Genomic DNA, 18294 nt, shown 5'->3' on the forward strand with positions numbered 1-18294 from the left:
ATGTCTTGCTAGCATATCATACCCACCCTATAGGAGAGAGACGCATTGAACTCAACAGTTTTCATGCAAGATGGGACCCCACCACACATCGCTCGTGAAGTTACCTGCTTCTCTGAAACACATTTGGAAATGGTTGAATTGTCAGCCGATCATTTCCAAAGGCTCAGATGCCATGACCACCTGATCTCACTCCCAGTGATTTCTGGTTGTGGGGCTACTAGAAGGACAGGGTTTACCAGGGGAACATTCACACATGTGCTGATCTGAAGTGCAGCATATCAAGAGAGCTAGCCAGTATACCTACAAACATGCTTCGTTCTGCTGTGCAGAATGCAATCCTGCACTTTCAGACTCTTTGGGACACTGATGGATGCCGTATTGAACCCCTTTTGTAGCAGTAATGGTACAAGTATTTAGTGGTACTGTAGCAGAACATTAAAAGTTTTTCAATTGAATTGGTTCTAAATATTTTGCTTCCCCATGTCCTTGACATTATTGCTAACAAGTTTTGCACTTGTACGTTAATTAGTTTCCGTTTTATGATGTGTTAAATAGGGAAAGTTTAATAACAGCCACCCATTATTTATTCCTTGCTGTAGTCTATAATTCTCTCTCTCTCTCTCTCTCTCTCTCTCTAGCTCTCTTGCTCTTGTAGTCAACATTGCTTTAGAAATATTTTTATTTGTTAAACAATTGTCTGTCAAAGGACTGTCTTCCTACAACAGCTTTAAGTTATAAGAATTATAATATAACATTTGTGTTCAGAACTGTTGGATTAATCCTCTTCCAAAGCACTTTTTTTTCTCATCTCATTTTGCAGTATGTGAGTATCTTCCAATTATAATTATGCCTTTTAACGCTTTGGTAAAGTACAGTAACTCTGATGTGAATTCTTACAGGTGTTGTCCATACTCCTGGAATACCACCACCATTAATACCGAAAGTCAATACTGTGTTTGATATTCATGTAACAATGGCTTCAAACCCCAGCAACTTTATGGTAAGCAACACTAAATAATTATTTGATATCAGTACACTGAACTTTGCTCCCAGATATTAGAGTCTACTGTGTGAAACTAAGCTAACAGCTATGTGACACCTAGAGCATTGTAAGTTTTCTAAATACTAGTTAAAGAGCCTTAGTGCTTTGAGGACATCGATTATCAGCGATCATAGCTTCAGTAATTGTACTTATTCTAGTTTCACAAATATCAACAATTGTTTCACTAAGGATGAAGATTTTTACATGTGTCATTTGTCAGTACTATTAAGTGGTGCTACAGAGAGAAGCTTTTACCTGCAGGTTATTGATAGATAGTGTAGTTCCCTGTTATGAGAATGTGGGAGACAGCGATAAAAATCTCAATGTGTGTGTATCCTTATTTTCACAACTGGGGGAGTGAGAAGTCTGGATGACGTTCCCTTCTTTCTTGATCTTTCCCAAACTCCCTTTCTTCTCTCCTCCTCCTCCCTCCTCCTCAAGGAAAGGGCTAATGTTTCTAAAAGTTAGGCTAGTGTTATACTTTTGTATGTTTCTGTTGGCAGTACAACACATTTTGCCTCCTAAAGGCAATAACTGGCTAGAAGTTCTGACTAATAATATTTGTTTAACAAGTAGTATACACTGGAGACATGAGCTTTCCTGTAGAGAATCGTTACTACAAATGCTAGGCTGCACCTCTACAAAATTATTGGGTGAAAATGAGTAAGTCAAAATTTTGACTTTACCATTCTAATTAATCTGAAGTCTGAAGTTTCACCTGTCTCGCAATTCAACTTGAAAAATATTTTGTACATGCATATAAATGTTAATGTAATAATCATAGTCACATTCACTAAATCATAAATCTGACAAGTGAAACAGCATGTTGCACAACTACCATTGGACACATGAAAACTGGGCATTCACAATGTGTGCCTCTCCATTGTAGAAGTTGATGTAATGTTACTGTTGTTACTTTAAGCAGGAAAATTTAAAGTTGCATATTTAGGGACTTGTGTTGTACATACTGCATAAATTACTTTATTTCAGACATTTTCACTGATCTCTTGTGGACATGTACAGGTTCAAACATTGTTATAATTTGGTCTGTTATAATAAAATTGCAACTGGTACATTTACTGTGCCCCTGCACCCTCTCTTTTCTTTCCACTGATTTCGTGTCTGAGACAATTAGTATTTTGCTGGAAATTAGACACAAGTACTTTGTCTTTCAAATTCTACCAAATGGTAGAACAAACTACTTCTTGTATCTGCATATAATCATCCAACAATTATACATTGAAAACAAGTTGTGCAGTATGTGTCTCCATATAACAACTGACATTACATGCATTATGTACATCAGATTTGACGTATCATAGCAGAGAACTCGAACTACTATTACTTTTTGTCTTGTGACGTAACTTCTGAGTGTCACGAATGTCCGTCTTTTGCGGAGCATGGTGTAACTCCAAGCAGGGGGTGGTTGCAACGAGAAACCACCAAACCAACATGTGCCCCAACGCTTGAACCACTGCCAGTGTTGCCCCACCTGGTATAAAGATTGCGTCCCTCCTCACTTAATTACATGCACAGAAAAACCATATGCATGTGCAGCCTTACCAGGTAAACCAATGGAAAATATTTTTGTGATTGACGATCATCATTCATGGTTCAACACATCACTTTAACAAATTGATAAGGTAAGCCAAAAGTTAACAATACCTTTTACTGCTATTATTTCTGCACTTCTAAGCTGAGATGTTCCTGGAAAGGCATTGGGGGGTAAAAACTTATTGGTGCAGTATATTCCTTAATTCTCACATTTTTCCGTTGTTTATACTTGGTGTGAGCATTCAGTTATGATTTCTATTCGATAAAATAAAGATCATTACCATATTGTACTCCATACTTCCCTAACCTCAGCTTGTGCTCTGCCTCTGATGATGATGTCAACTGGATTTTAAACCCTGATCTTCCTTCGTAACTTTGTTGAGCCCAGTATCTCATCAAAGCTGTGATGTTCATTAATCATCATTACAGTCTACTGTCCTGACAGCTTTGAAAGTGAAAGAAAATTGAAATTTTTGGTTAGTTTTTAAGAACATTACTGTCGTAAGATTCAAATAGTAATTTACCAACAAAAAATGCAAATAAATTTAGAAGGAAACATTGGTACCAAAAATGTTAACATTTACTCTTAAGTTATTACACATTGTAAAAGTATATATGGATGTAAGATGACACTGTTATTTTTGAATGATGAATTTTTGGATAAAACATTGTTGTATAGTCAGTTAAATATGATAGATTCCGTAAAGATTGAAATTTGTCACTGAAACGGATGTTGTGGTGATACAGAATAATCCAGATGGAAGTACTTACTTTATTATTGTTAAAATTGTGCGTGTCTTCACAAATAAAGAATATTCAGAAATATATTGAATTGGAACCCATGTTCGTAAATATACTGTTTCTTTGCTATAACCATTTGAAAACATGTCGGTAATGCTACCACCTGTACAGGTAATTAATTTGGAGTAACCCAGTACTACACTTGTTTTCCAGTCTCACTCATTAATAGCCATAAAAATTGCTTATGTACTCATTGACATGTTCTCTTCAACGTGATGCAGTACGGCTTCTTGCAGTTTTTGTGTATGGCATTTCCTTGGAGCACCACACCTGCTGATGGTGAAGGTACACTTTGTCGAAGCCATTACATAATTTTGGCGAAAAACATATGTGATGGAATCGGATGTTGTGCAGAATGATCTTCATAAAGGCAATGAGCAACTCTTCCATAACTGTGAGCTTCGCCATTCTGAAAGATCGTGTAGGTGTAACCTGCAACCATTTACTCAGCCATGTTGCTCTAACACTCACAGACATGTGACTGAGGCTTGAACCAGGTCAGAGATAGGGTAGACATCAAATGGCAGAGGCCAGTCTAATGTAACCACCTTCCATCATGACTGCTGTGTTGCATACCTATTTAGCAAATAAGTTTTCAAACAGCTGTAGCATGGAAACTGTACGATGCCCCTATTCAGAATATTATGAGCTCCACTCTGCAAGTAATAGAAGCTTATAATGAGAATTTCCGAACACCTTGTACATCTTATTCCAGTTATAGTAGCTAAAATAAAATTTTCCGGCTGTGTTTCAGGTACAAGCTTATGAAAACCTTGCAGCACTTGATGAAATGATGGACAAACTCCAAGAGAGGTACAATGAAATTGGTGGGGGCTCAGTTCCACAAAGTATAGTTGAGGGAGAATTTTATGCAGTTCTTCATTCTGACCAGCTCTGGTACAGGTAATTAATTTCCTACAGCTGGTAGTTTTGCAGTGTTGTTATTCATTTTTATGGTGGTAAGTAGTAGTATAACTGTTATAGGCCTACATTGTTTTCATTTTCGTTGCTTATTTCCTTCAGTCAGTCTCTCCATTAGTTTGGTATAATAATCAGTAAATGCTCCCTTGTATATTTATGGCTTTGCTGAATTTTGGTGAACAGACACTTCTGTGGATGTTCTATAAAATTAAGTGATTTCTCTGAAGATCAGAGTATTAGCTAATTTTAAAGAATTACAGTCTTGAGTGAGTACTAAAGAACTACAGTCGTGAGTGAGTACTAAAGAATTACAGTCGTGAGTGAGTACTAAAAAATTACAGCCTTGAGTGAGTACTAAAGAATTACATCCTTGAGTGAGTACTAAAGAGTTACAGTCAGTTAAGGAGTAAAATCAAAGAAAGAGTTGTTAATATTGAGCAAGTTGTAACACTCGCTTGCTGTGACACAAACTAATGTTACCCTCTTGGAGGTTTTTTAATTTTGACCACGTGTTTGTCTAATGGATAAAGGGTATCAGACAGTAATTTTGAATGTATTGTAATTTATAGAAAAACTAAGCTGACTTTTACGTTGGGGATAATGAAAGTAGTAAAGTTCATATATGAAAGAAAAATTGACCGGCCGCCAGCCCAACTAGGCACATTAATTTGAAAATTGAATATTAATTGTTGTAGTGATTTCCATTAAGGCTCCCTGTGAGTAGCACACTGGATAGACATGAACACAGGGCTAATCTAAGATGTGGGTAGCAGTAGTTACCGTTAGTGCACAAACCAGTAATCATAGAAAGCAAAATTGTACCCCACTCATAATAATAACAGTTACAGTCACGATCATTACGTGACTCAGTACTGAGATGTTACTGCAGGAAGCACTGAACTAAAGTTGGACATGGAAAGGTTTCTGACTTAATTAACATATAAATACAACAAGTAAAATTAAATAATACTACAAAAACACTGTTTATACTCCCATTTATAGAATAGTATCAGATTTCTTTAGTAGCGATAATATTCAATTATCTTTTTAATATGAGAATAATATGGTGAGGGCCCATAAACTGATACTGCATCATTACTCAAACTCTTTGATTATTTCAGTAGTAAGATTCAGTTCAACTAAATTTAATTCTTAGCCCCTCTTGGAATAGTTTGTTTTCATCCTTCAAAGCTAATTACTTGACACTGAGCTCGATTAACATAAAAAAACCGTTTATGGTAGTAATCAAGGCTAATATATGTTTCAAATAAGTTTAAGTTATGTGGATTTTTCATCACCTGTGAAGCAGGTATTTTAGACAGCAACATCTACACAGTCTGGCACTGAATTTGTGCACATTTAATACACAGAATTAAATTACTAGTTTGTTTGAAATAGGATACTCGGTTTTCTGAACGCTTAGGAGGGGATCCTGCATAGGTCCATGTTTAGGATAAAGATACAGTTTTAAACATAGGTTTATAGCATTTGTACTATTATTAAATCACTCGCACAAATTAACTGGTCCATGCTGTAATACATATCTGTGTGCATGAAGTTGGTGGAGCTGTGGTGAAGTTGTGGTGGTAAGCGACGTGGCAGCTAACTGTACTTGTGGCTCTTGGTGTTTGAATGCTCTTTACAATTTCTTCTTGGTGATGGATGTTTAATGTGTTAGAGCCATCCCTTATTGCCAAAAGTACCTTGCAACAGCCAGACTCACATCTGAGGCAAAATTCCTTGCAAAACGACTTCTAAATGCTTCCCTTGGCACCCTCAATGTGTACCATTCAAAGGCTAAACGGCTAGCCACTGACTGCATACCGTTTCCATCAAGGAGCCACCCAGTTCGACCGCCAAAACGGCCTGTTACATCGCTCCAAGCCACTTCCGTTGCAGAGAGACTTCCCTACATATTTTATGTTATCCAATACAAGTGTTCTAAGCAAGAACCAGCTTCCAATATACAATGTTTTCTGTATAAACATACATATATTATAAAATTTCATTATTTTAAACATTATTTAGTTTTTCCATAAATACATTACAAACTTTAAATCTCCTGTTACAAATCAATGATGTTAAGTAACAAAGAACAAACACTTCATAATCACAGATACACAGTTACATAATATAAACCTTCTTCTCATAGATGTAGGTGCTACAAAGTGCTTTGGGGAGAATGCTTACATACTCGGTTACAGTTCAGCATTTGGGGACAGCCATGCAAACTGCTATCTGAAAAATTTAACTCACCTGTAGTTACTTCAGTTATTCAGAGAGGTGACTGGAGGACCATTTGGGGTTTGCTAGAGTCAATGAAACACCTCGCCCATCTGCTTGTACCCATGGATGTTACCGATATACACTGTGGCAGTCACACTCATCTTTAAAATAAAATACGTGTTGACTATTTTGACAACAGTGTTGTACTACATTTTGCAGAGAAAATGGAAGAGGAAGCTTTGGAGATCATGCATATCTACAGTTAGCACTTCAGCATTTGCTGTTAATGATCCAGATTCGCTGAATATTAAAGACAGTAATTATTTAAAAAAAGTGTGTGTGTGTGTGTGTGTGTGTGTGTGTGTGTGTGTGTGTGTGTGTGTGTGTGTGTGTGTCTAAAGTCAGATGCAAAGAGCCACAGGCCCTTTTATGTCATGAATACTCAAGCTGCAGTCAAGGGAGGGACCATTTGTAGGCACACAGGGAGCATCACATGCTGCAGTAAGTTTGGGTTCAGAAAGGGAAAAATTTATTATACTCCATTCAGTAGGGTTAGACATATGGTGTGCAGCATCTCTAGGAAATAAGCAGTGACTGTAACGATGGACATTCCAGATGTCGTTGATATCATCCAGGAGCCTACAACATTCACTAAAAGATCTCCAAACCCTGATACGCCTTTTTCGTAGTCAGGTGGACTATTAAACAGGACGAAACGTTGAGAGCCATGAGGACCGTTTATGGTAGTCAAACAAATTATCAAAGGCTGGCCACAAGGCTCTATCTCTGACCTCATCCTTTTGGGATTTGACCATTGAATCCAACATAGTGGTGTCGGTTGCTGAGATGAACTTCTACGTCATAAAGAAAAAAATTATTTAATTAACGTGCTTGAACTTTGACTTTGACACAGATAGGACCGGAACTGGATTTAAACTCTTTTTTCGATTCTTTTTTGTAGATGCCAAAATTTTTAAATTTTTTACCTGTCTAATACAAAAATAATCTGTGAAAAAATTTGAATATAGATGAATATGTTTCCTTGGTGGCTGCATAAGGAGAGAATGGGTTAGGTACAGAATAAGTTGGCGGTCAGAGGTTTTAGTTTCTCCAGTTCTCAGAGAACGCCAGGTAAAGTCGGAGGAAAAACTTCTACAACTTGTGATGGAGACTTCACCTCTCTTGGCAACAGAAGTCCTCACAGTCGCCATAAGATTTTCTAGAAACACTTTCAGAATGAGAAGGTTGAAGAACAGTGGTAGTATGATATCTTCTGACTAACAAACTGGTTGCTTAGGATACATCTTTAACACACAAGCTGACGGCAAAATATTTCGCGTAGTTCGGACCGTGATAGTAGCAGATTTGCCCAGTATTGTTAAACTGCAAAGAAATCACTGTACTCTGTATTGCTACACACACACACACACACACACACACACACACACACACACACACACACACACACACACACATCATTTTATGAAGGTCCGAGATTCCAACACCAAATAAAAGTTCATAAACAATATTTTCCTTCTTTTTCACAAATTAAATTTTTCATTCTTGATAATTTTGATTACAAATTGATCTCTGCACTTCTGATTACTTCTGTAGACAACTTATCTGACATCAAAAAAGCACAATGTACAGTTGGCATTCCTTATCTCCAACAATTACAAAGAAACCTAAATGCTATTTTTTCACAGCAAAGAGTGTTGTCATCTCAATTATGGCAGCACATCATCGCTTATACTCACAGCCGGAATATTACAGTGATATTACATTACTTCGGGACACTGCATCACGGAGGATAATGTAGACTTCATTGTTGCATACACAGATGATTTTTTGAAAGTTTCTAAGAAGACTCTGTGACCTAGCGGCAAGCAAAAGCAGCAGAGGTCCCATTGGTGATGCAGCAAAAATGCCTAAACAACAGGTTCACAATAGCTGCCCCTAAGACCAATATTTTTACTGCTGAAAGGTGGATTGTTCTTAACAAGAATTCCCACCATCAAATTAAGAGGAATTTCCATTTGCTGGAGTGAGGTGCGTTGAAGTGAAAAAGGGATTTTTTGTAATTGTTCAGTAAACCCATTCAGAAAGGATGCAAAATCATGCCAGAGTCAGCTTGAGTTGGAACTGTGTATACACACACTGAAGTGCCAAAGAAACTGCTATAGGCATGCTTGTTCAAATACAGAGATATGTAAATAGAATACGGCACTGCGGTCGGCAGTGTCTATGTAAGACAGCAAATGTTTGGCACAGTTGGTAGATCGGTTACTGCTGCTACAATGGCTGGTTATCAAGGTTTAGGTGAGTTTGAACGTGGTGTTATAATCGGCGCACGACTGATGGCATCTCCGAGGTAGCGATGAAGTGGGGATTTCTCCGTACGATCATTTCACAAGTGTACCATGAATATCAGGAATTGGGTAAAACATCAAATCTCCAACATCACTGTGACTGGAAAAAGATGCTGCCAGAGCGGGACCAACAAGAACTGAAGAGAATCGTTCAACGTGACAGATGTGTGAACCTTCCGCAGATTGCTGCAGATTTCAGTGCTGAGCCATCAACAAGTGTCAGTGTGCGAACCATTCAGTGAAACATCATCAATATGGGGTTTCGGAGCTGAAGGCCCACTTGTTTTACCCTTGATGGTTGTACGACACAAAGCTTTACGCCTCGCTTGGGCCTGTCTACACTATCATTAGACTGTTGATGACTGGAAACGTAGCCTGGTTGGATGAATCTCACCCCAAATTGTATCAAGGGGATGGACGTGTGTGAGTATGGAGACAACCTCATGAATCCATGGACCCTGCATGTCAGCAGGGGACTGTTCAAGCTGGTGGATCTCTGTTATGATGTGGGGTGTGTGCAGTTGGAGTGATACAGGACTCCTGATATATGTAGAGAAGACTCTGACAAGTGACACATACGTAAGCATCCTGTCTGATCACCTGCATCCATTCATGTCTATTGTGCATTCCGACGGATTTGGGGGAATTCCAGCAGGACAATGCGACACACCACATGTCCAGAATTGCTACAGAGTGGCTCCAGGAACATCGTTCCACAGACCACCAAACTCCCCAGACATGAACATAATTAGATGCCTTGTAACGTACTCGTCAGAAGAGATCTCCATCCTCTTGTACTGTTATGGATTTATGGACAGCCTTGCAGGATTCATGTTGCAGTTGCCTCCAGCACTACTTCAGACATTAGTCGAGTCCATGCCATGTTGTGCTGAGGCACTTCTGCATGCTCGTGGGGGCCATACGCAATATTAGGCAAGTGTACCAGTTTCTTTGGCTACTCAGTGTCAGTAGTGATGCAGTATCACAATACATTCTTCATTGCCATTGTTTGATTCTCAGCAAATATGTGAGGCCAGCAGTTCTGCTGTCAACATGCAAAAGCTACATACCTATGACAGATACAACGAGCTGTAATTCTAAGATTAACACAACCAGTCAATAAAACACTAGTTGTAAACTGTTAGCAGTTTTAGAAATGTTGTTGTTTCGGTCTTCGGTCCAGAGACTGGTTTGATGCAGCTCTCCATACTATTCTATCCTGTGCAAGATTCTTCATTTCCAGGTAACTATTGCACCCTACATCCTTCTGAATCTGCTTAGTGTGTTTATCTCCTAATCTCCCTCTAAGATTTTTACCCTCCACACTGCCCTCCAATACAAAATTGGTGATCCCTTGATCCCTCAGAATATGTCCTGCAAACCGATACCTTTTTATAGTCGAGTTGTGCCACAAATTCCTCTTTTCCCCAATTTTATTCAGTACCTCCTCATTAGTTCCACGATCTACCCATCTAATCTTCGGCATTCTTCTGTAGCACCACATTTTAAAAGCTTCTATTCTCTTCTTGTCTACACTGTTTATCGTCCATGTTTCACTTCCATACATGGCTACACTCCATGACACTTAAATACTTGATGTTAACAAATTTATCTTCTTCAGAAACACTTCCCTTATCATAGCCAGTCTACATTTTATACCTTCTCTATTTCGACCATCATCAGTTATTTTATTTCCCAAATATTAAAACTCATGTACTACTTCAAGTGTCTCATTTCCTAATCTAATTCCCTCAGCATCACCTGATTTAATTTGACTGCATTCCATTACCCTAGTTTTGATTTTGTTGATTTTCATCTTATTTCCTCCTTTCAAGACACTGTCCATTCCATTCAACTGCTCTTCCAGGTCCTTTGCTGTCTCTGCCATCAGCAAGCCATAAAGTTTTTACTTCTTCTCCGCGGATTTTGATTCCTACTTCAGAATTTTCTTTTGTTTCCTTTACTGTTAGCTCAGTATACAGATTGAAAAACATGGAGCGTAGGCTACAACCCTGTCTCACTCCCTTCCCAACCACTGCTTCCCTTTCCTGCTCCTCACTCTTATAACTACCATCTGGTTTCTGTACAAATTGTAAATAGCCTTTTGCTCCCTCTATTTTATCCCTGCCACCTTCAGATTTGAAAGAAAATATTCCAGTCAACATTGTCAAAAGCTTTCTCTAAGTCTACAAATGCTAGAAATGTAGGTTTGCCTTTCGTTAATCTATCATCTAAGATAAGTCGCAGGCTCAGTATTGCCTTACATGTTCCAACATTTCTATGGAATCCAAACTGATTGTCCCCTAAGGTCGGCTTCTACCAGTTTTTCCATTCGTCTGTAAAGAATTTATGTCAGCATTTTGCAGCCGTAACTTATTAAACTGATAGTTCGGTATGCCTCCACTACACCTGTGGGTCAAGATGGAGGCAGCATCTGGGGCATACAGACTTAAAACTGGCAAAAACTGGATCTAATTGTGATATACGGAATCACACACTAATATAGTGAGTGAGGTAAACATAGGAGTGGCTGGGGAAATGCCTACTGACTATATAACAACTCCCAACTGCTTCAGCAAGGCTTACAGTATAATTATTGGAAGCAGGGAGCAGTGGGAAAAAACAGTTAGACACCGTACTGGGGCGTTGTTGGTTCACCGATGGGTTGAAATCGGACCAAGGCATTAGGACAGGGGTGTACAGGGTTCAGCCAAGATTGGAGGGCATCATCTCTCTAGGAAAACTGGCATCTGTATTCCAAGTTGCGATCAGGGCCTATGTGGAGGAGAATATTTGTAGGGGCTACAATGCCCGTGGCATCTACACGTATTCAGACAGACAGGCAGCCTTGAAATCACTGGCAGCTCCTTCAGCAAGATCTAAGATTGTTTCAGAATGCCACAAGGCTCAGGTGGAGCTAGGGGAAAGCAAATAGGGTAAACCTAGTGTGAGTCCCTGGCCATGTGGCAATGAACAAGCCGACAGATTGGCCAGGATGGGGGCAACGACTCCATTTATTGGACTGAAACCTGTCTTGACAATCACCAAGGCTATGATCAAACTAGAACTACGGAACAGGCTCAGGAAACAGCACCAAAAAACAAACACATGATAATGTAATGATGCCCAAGCCATGTTTTAAAAGAAGATCTGTAATCATGGGATTGAACAGGAAAGAGATCAGACTCGTGACTGGACTGATGACCGGCTGTAGGAATTTAAAAAAAACACTTACACGCAATGGGTATAATGGAAGAAGACCCTAAATGTAGGATCTGTGATGAAGGAGAAGAAACTGCATCACACCTAATGATCGAATGCATGGCATTGGAGAGCAAAACATACAAAATCTTTGGGACAACTAGACCTGAAGAAATTGTCTCTAACAAAACCTGGTAAAGGGACTCCTTGCACTATTTAAGGGTATTGGTTGGTTTTACTAGGTATACAGAGAGCGGTACCGCACAATAAACTCGGTTTTGGTCCAGGCAGTGGCAGGTTAGACCTAAGCTGTTTAAGCTTCCCTGTCCAAATCAAATCAAATCAAATCAAAAGTTCGGTTATTTTCACATCTGTCAACACCTACTTTGTTTGGGATTGGATTTATTGTATTCTTCTTGAAGTCTGAGAGTATTTCACCTGTTTCATACATATTGTTCACTAGATGGTAGAATTTTGTCAGGGCTGGTTCCCCCAAGGCTGTCAGTAGTTCTAATGGAATGTTGTCTACTCCCGGGGCCTTATTTCAGCTTAGGTCTTTCAGTGCTCTGTCAAATACTTCACGCAGTATCATATCTCCCATTTCACCTTCACCTATGTCCGCTTCAATTTCCATAATTTGCCCTCAAGTACATGGCCCTTGTGTATACCTTTATGTACTTCTTCAACCTTTCTGCTTTCTCTTCTTTGCTTAGAACTGGATTTCCATGTGAGCTCTTGATATTCATACAAGTGGATTCTCTTTTCTCGAAAGATCTCTCTTAATTTTCCTACAAGCAGTAACTATCTTACAAACATACGCTGCAAATATCATTGCCAGTTAACAGAGCTTAATGGTATCAGTTGTGGTGATGGGGATATGTTCATTAATTTGTCCCCAGTGATCTACCTTACCTTATCAATTTAATTAAAATCTTGGGAACCAGTACATGACAAAGGGTCTGTGATAATGACACTTGCTAAAATATTTTTGAGAACTGTTCCCAGGAATCCACGAAACAAAGAAATTACACTCTGTGAACCCAAGACAAGGCATGGGAGGACATACTCATACCCTGTCAATCTGCATGGATCAGTTGGTGCACCAGATCGTATTGTGTTATATTAGGGCCAAATATGCTGTAGATAGTGACCTTCGCTGTGTGTTGTTGTTGTTGTTGTTGTTAACAACACACAGAATAGTAGTTATTGAGTCGTTGACAGTCAAACAAACAAGACTAAAAAAATTTTCAGACAACACTGTTTTTGATCTAGAGTACACACATACTCACCCATACGGTTACATGGTGCTGGCTGAATACTCCTTGCTGGGATTGCAATTCTGTGGCTTCACTGGGGTGAGTGATTACGTGGGGTGAAGTGGTGGGAGAAGGAAAGGGTGAGGAGGTGAAGAGTGGAAGGGTTGAGGAAGGCTGCTTAATTGCTGCAAGGAAGGCAACAGGGACACGAGATAGGAACAGGCCACGAGAGGTGGCACTGGTGAATTTGTGGAGCTCAGATTATGATGTGGAGGAGTGGATTGGGACTGGGTGGCAAGAGAGGGAGAGAGATTGGGGAAGAGGGAGTGGGATAAGTGAAGTGAGGTCCCTGGGGCAGGGTGGAGGTGGTTGTGTGGCATGGGGTTGGTGGAAATTGAGGCCAGGAGGTTAACAAGAATCCCATTCCTGTAGCTCAGAAAAGCTTGTGTTCACTGGGAGGATCAGGATGGCAAGGGTAGCTAAGCAGCTATTGAAGTTGAACATCTTATGCTCAGGACCTTGTCCACTTCTGGATGTTCCTGGTCGCAGTTTGTCAATGGCCATTCATTCAAGTGGAAAACTGATCACTGATCATGCCCGTATAAAATGTTGCACAAGAATAGCAGCAGAGTTGGTACACCATGAGACTGCTTTCACACATGGCCCTGCTTTTGATAGGACGGGATAAGTCTGTGATGTAGTTCTGTGTGGGTGTATCAAGTGGGTTTTGAATCCTGTTGGTGAAAAGGGGAGGGGGGAGTTGAGATTAGAGAAGGGTAAAGGTCTATGTACGTGCGTTGGTAGGATAGAAGGTTTTCGCAGAACTGGAGTGGGAGCAGGAGTGATAGGCAGGTGGACGACAGGGACTATTGTCCATTTAATGATGGTTGTCCCCTGACTTTGAGCTCATATACTGGTCACATTGCATTACGAACATTGGTATGTTATATGTTACCAGAATTGGGGAAATGTCTGCTTTTATTTAGTGTATGAATATTACATCTTAGTTGAAATTGAAGTGAACTACATGTTTATATTTTAGGGAAACCATGCTTTTTCTAGCTCCTCTCTGTGAGTGTCCACTTTGAGGACACACAAAAATCAGGCCGTAATTTGGAGAAAAATTAACTGTGCACAGTTCAAAGATACAACCTTGTTAAATTTGCGGGCAGATTTTCGCTATTTTCTGATTACTCATTTTATCGCTGTAATGCAACACGCTGCAGTTGAGCTTACTGTTGTAGCTGTTGTTGGTGTTGAGCTTGAACTTCCATTGGTTACATCATATGTCTTAACTAATGAGTATTCCTCGCATCTGTTAGTTATGGGTTTGTAAAGCAATTGTGTTAGTAGCTGTAATATATCCAAGGCTGTGGTGGACCGTAGTCGTCACACCACTGTGCTGCTGCTGTTGTAATGTGCCATAAGTGCCTGTTCATCAGTGAAGAGTGGCAGTTTCGTAGTCCTGTACAGCATTGCCACATTCAGTTTTTGTTGCGAAATGGTAAATAAATACTTGATATATGCAAGCTGCTCACAACAGATGAACATTTGTACAGCACATTCAACAGTAAATGGAAAAGTCGATTAGCTCGAGTAAATTTTGCAGTACCGAGTAATGTCTGAAATAAAGCTTACCTTGAAACCTACGTGGCAGATTAAAGCTCAGATGGTAGAGCACTTTCTTGCATGAGGCAAATGTCTGAGTTCGAGTCTCGGTCCAGCAAACAGTTTTAATCTGCCAGGAAGTTTCATATCAGCGCACACTCTACTGTAGAGTGAAAATCTCATTCTGGAAGCATACCCCAGGCTATGTCAAAGCCATGTCTCTGCAACATCCCTTCTTCCAGAAGTGCTAGTTCTGCAGGAGAGCTTCTGTGAAGTTTGGAAAGTAGGAGATGAGATACTGCAGAAGTGAAGCTGTGAGGACGGGGCATGAGTCGTGGTCGGTAGCTCAGATGGTAGAGCACTTTCCTGCAAAAGGCAAAGGTCCTGAGTTCGAGTCTCAGTCTGGCACACAGTTTTAATCTGTGGGGAAGTTTCATATCAGTGCACACTGCGTTGCAGAGTGAAAATCTCATTCTGGGAAGCTTACCTTAATTGCTTTTGCTGCTGGCTGAGGTCTTGCTGATGCTGTTGCAGTCATATACTTGTATCAGCAACAGTTCTATTGCTGTGTTAAGACAGGGGCTTTCTGTGCATAACTGTTTCTAAGGTTGTGTATGTGACTCACTGAATTTCCTCAGACACTTAGGGGCACACTTTCTAGAGTGGAATGACACAACTGTAAAGTATCACTTATTTTAAAATTCTTGTTCTCCGTTGCTACCTTGTTGTTGACAAATACCCAAATAAGTTCAGTGGCATTCAGTTTTCATTGAACTACAGGCAACCACAGAAGTTCATTTCCTTGTCTACTGATCACACTGTACTTTCCAAAAGGTATTCCTGTGTCCTGAAGTGTGGTCACACGTGTTTCAGCACGCCAATGTTAGTAAATTCCTCATATAATGTGGCATAATGTGGCATTAGATGGAAGCTCTACATTATTGATTTCCATCAATTCGATAGTGGAATTGTTTCTCCATGTCTTAGATGGATTTTGTGATACTGGATTTATCATTGTATGATATGGAGTCTAATATGTTTGGTAATTTCTGCAGATCTGTGTGGTAATCTTTTGAGACCACACTCCTAAACCACTGTTTGTAGTGCCTGGCATTCATTTGAGAATGGCAATCTGCACCTCCTTTTTGCCAAATAAAACGTAAGCCAGCATTTTGCATAAAACCACCTTTGTTCCAAATGTGGCACATTGTAATACTTTTTCTAGAATCTAATGATTGAATTCCTCTTTTCCAGCCATTCCACTCTTAAGCACTTCTTCTATGATGACTGTATGAATTTTCTGACGCATGAGGCATTTTGTTCCTGCCAATCAAACTTTCTGGAATGATTTGCACCACACCAACTCTCATCAGTATAATAAACAGTCCATCCCATGTTATGCAAATGGCTTGTTTCCCCCAAAAACATATCCCTTTTTCCTCCTGCTTGGTTATTATCTATCAGCACAGGTTATTTTGTATAACTTTTTGTATCTGAAGCCCAGTTTTCAAACAGCGCACCAAAGGATTGTTTCACTCACATCAGGAAAATCTTCCACTTAAGTCTTCAACTTTTCCAACATGGCTGCCACTGTTGGAAACCCCTTTTCCACATTTTCGTATGACTCCCTGTATAAACTTGTGCAATACCAACTTCTGTCGCGTGCCAGAACTCTTTTTTGATGATACAAGACATGAAGTTTCTTTATATTTTCTCGAAATTCACTTCACTGTACTTTCACTAACCAAGACATTTAGGAGTTCTGTTTACTGGCTGTGATATGGAACTGCTCGTGCCCCCCCCCCCCCCCTCCCCTTTTTTAGGCCTCAAAGTAAACACATGCACTGATCACCAGAGTTTTCACAACTCTGTAAATGATACATGGTTTCACACAAGTACAAGGCAACTAATGTTACAAGCACTGTCTCACATGAATAAACAACAATAAATGGAAGAAAGATTGTTTCCTATCCAACCAGAATCCATGACTAAATCGCTGCAACAGTGAACAATGAATTGGAAATACTGTTCACGGATCTGGCAACAGAGCCCACACAAGCACACAGCACTTAGAAATTAGTGATGTGATATTAGTGCTCTATGTATATTTATTTGCATAAAAACATAACAGCTTTGAAAAGCAATAACAGAGATTGCATTTACCCTTTTCTTCTTGTTAATACCACAGTTAGGCGAATGCAGCAATGTATGCTCACGATTATTTGGTCAAAAGACTAACTGGAAAGCAATGACAGTTTGTCTGAATTCTGTGGTGTTCGGGAAATTGTCCTTGTCGAGTGATTAAAGGAGGATAGATGGTGATTTTGACAAAATTTATATTTGGTGTGGCGAATGGCAGAAGTTCGCAGGTTGCAGTGAAAGGTACACTTTATCAGCATATACACAAATGAGCAATTTACAGCTCAAATATAAAGGAGGAAATAATACCGGAAGTAATACTCACTTCTGGTAGAATGATAATGTCTCACTGTAGGTGATAAAATCTCACTGTTGTCCTTCATTGGTGTCTGATAGATGTCCTAGGCAGTGGTCGGCCCGATGTCCAGATGGGTGTTTGGCTTGGTCGGGTGCAGGCCGGGTGGTGTGTTGGTTGGAGTCCTGAGCTGCACTGGGCAGTGTCTGGTTGGTGATCTGGATGGTGTGGAAAGACTGCTGCTGAAGATGCTACCAACAGATGAGCTGCAGGGACAACTGGTGTTGAGCCCGGAGCACAAGTGCTGTTGGTCAGGTTGTGGAGCTTCTTAAGTAATTCGGGGGAGGACTTCTGTGCAGTGTTGTGTAACATCCAGACACAGTGCCACTGCCGGCTGTGCGCGCTGCTGGCACTTCTTGTGGAGGGTGCTGGAGCTTGGTGTGTACACAAAGTGACACGTTGCTGTTGATGTCTGCCATGGTTTAGAAGCAACTGATGTTTAAAGTCATAATTGGGATTGCCATGTGTGCTTGGCTTCGACGAAGGGTATGATAATATGCTGGCTGTAAATGTGTACCATGGCGGCTGGCAAGTGACCAGATATTGCACCACTGCCCCCTCAGAAAGACTTAGTGAAGCCATCAGCGGACAGACGGCTGAAGGGCAGAGAAAGGCCTCTGGGCGGTGGACACAATGCAGGCACCAAAAAGCAGAAAATGGGTATGAGCATGTAAGGGGCCTGAAGCATTATTGTAGACACTGTATTGAGCTAGCCACAGGCAATGAACTCAACTGTACTGTTTGACTGCAAGAGAGGAACAGTCTGAGTGTCTGTGGCACATCATGTTACAAGCTTGCTGGGGGAAGGATTTCCATTTCCGA

General features: G+C 40.1%; 1 protein-coding gene across 3 annotated transcripts in view; it reads left to right on the forward strand.

Moving 5' to 3' along the window:
• LOC126352187 (tudor domain-containing protein 7-like) overlaps positions 1-18294 on the forward strand; it is a 203383-nt gene that overhangs the window by 161444 nt on the left and 23645 nt on the right. For all 3 annotated transcript variants that reach the window (XM_050002669.1, XM_050002668.1, XM_050002667.1), the window contains 2 exons: positions 900-1000; positions 4152-4300. In XM_050002669.1, the coding sequence (XP_049858626.1) occupies positions 900-1000; positions 4152-4300 (250 nt within the window). The remainder of the gene's footprint in view (positions 1-899; positions 1001-4151; positions 4301-18294) is intronic.

This window comes from Schistocerca gregaria, chromosome 1, assembly GCF_023897955.1.
Source record: "Schistocerca gregaria isolate iqSchGreg1 chromosome 1, iqSchGreg1.2, whole genome shotgun sequence".
Taxonomy (NCBI): domain Eukaryota; kingdom Metazoa; phylum Arthropoda; class Insecta; order Orthoptera; family Acrididae; genus Schistocerca; species Schistocerca gregaria.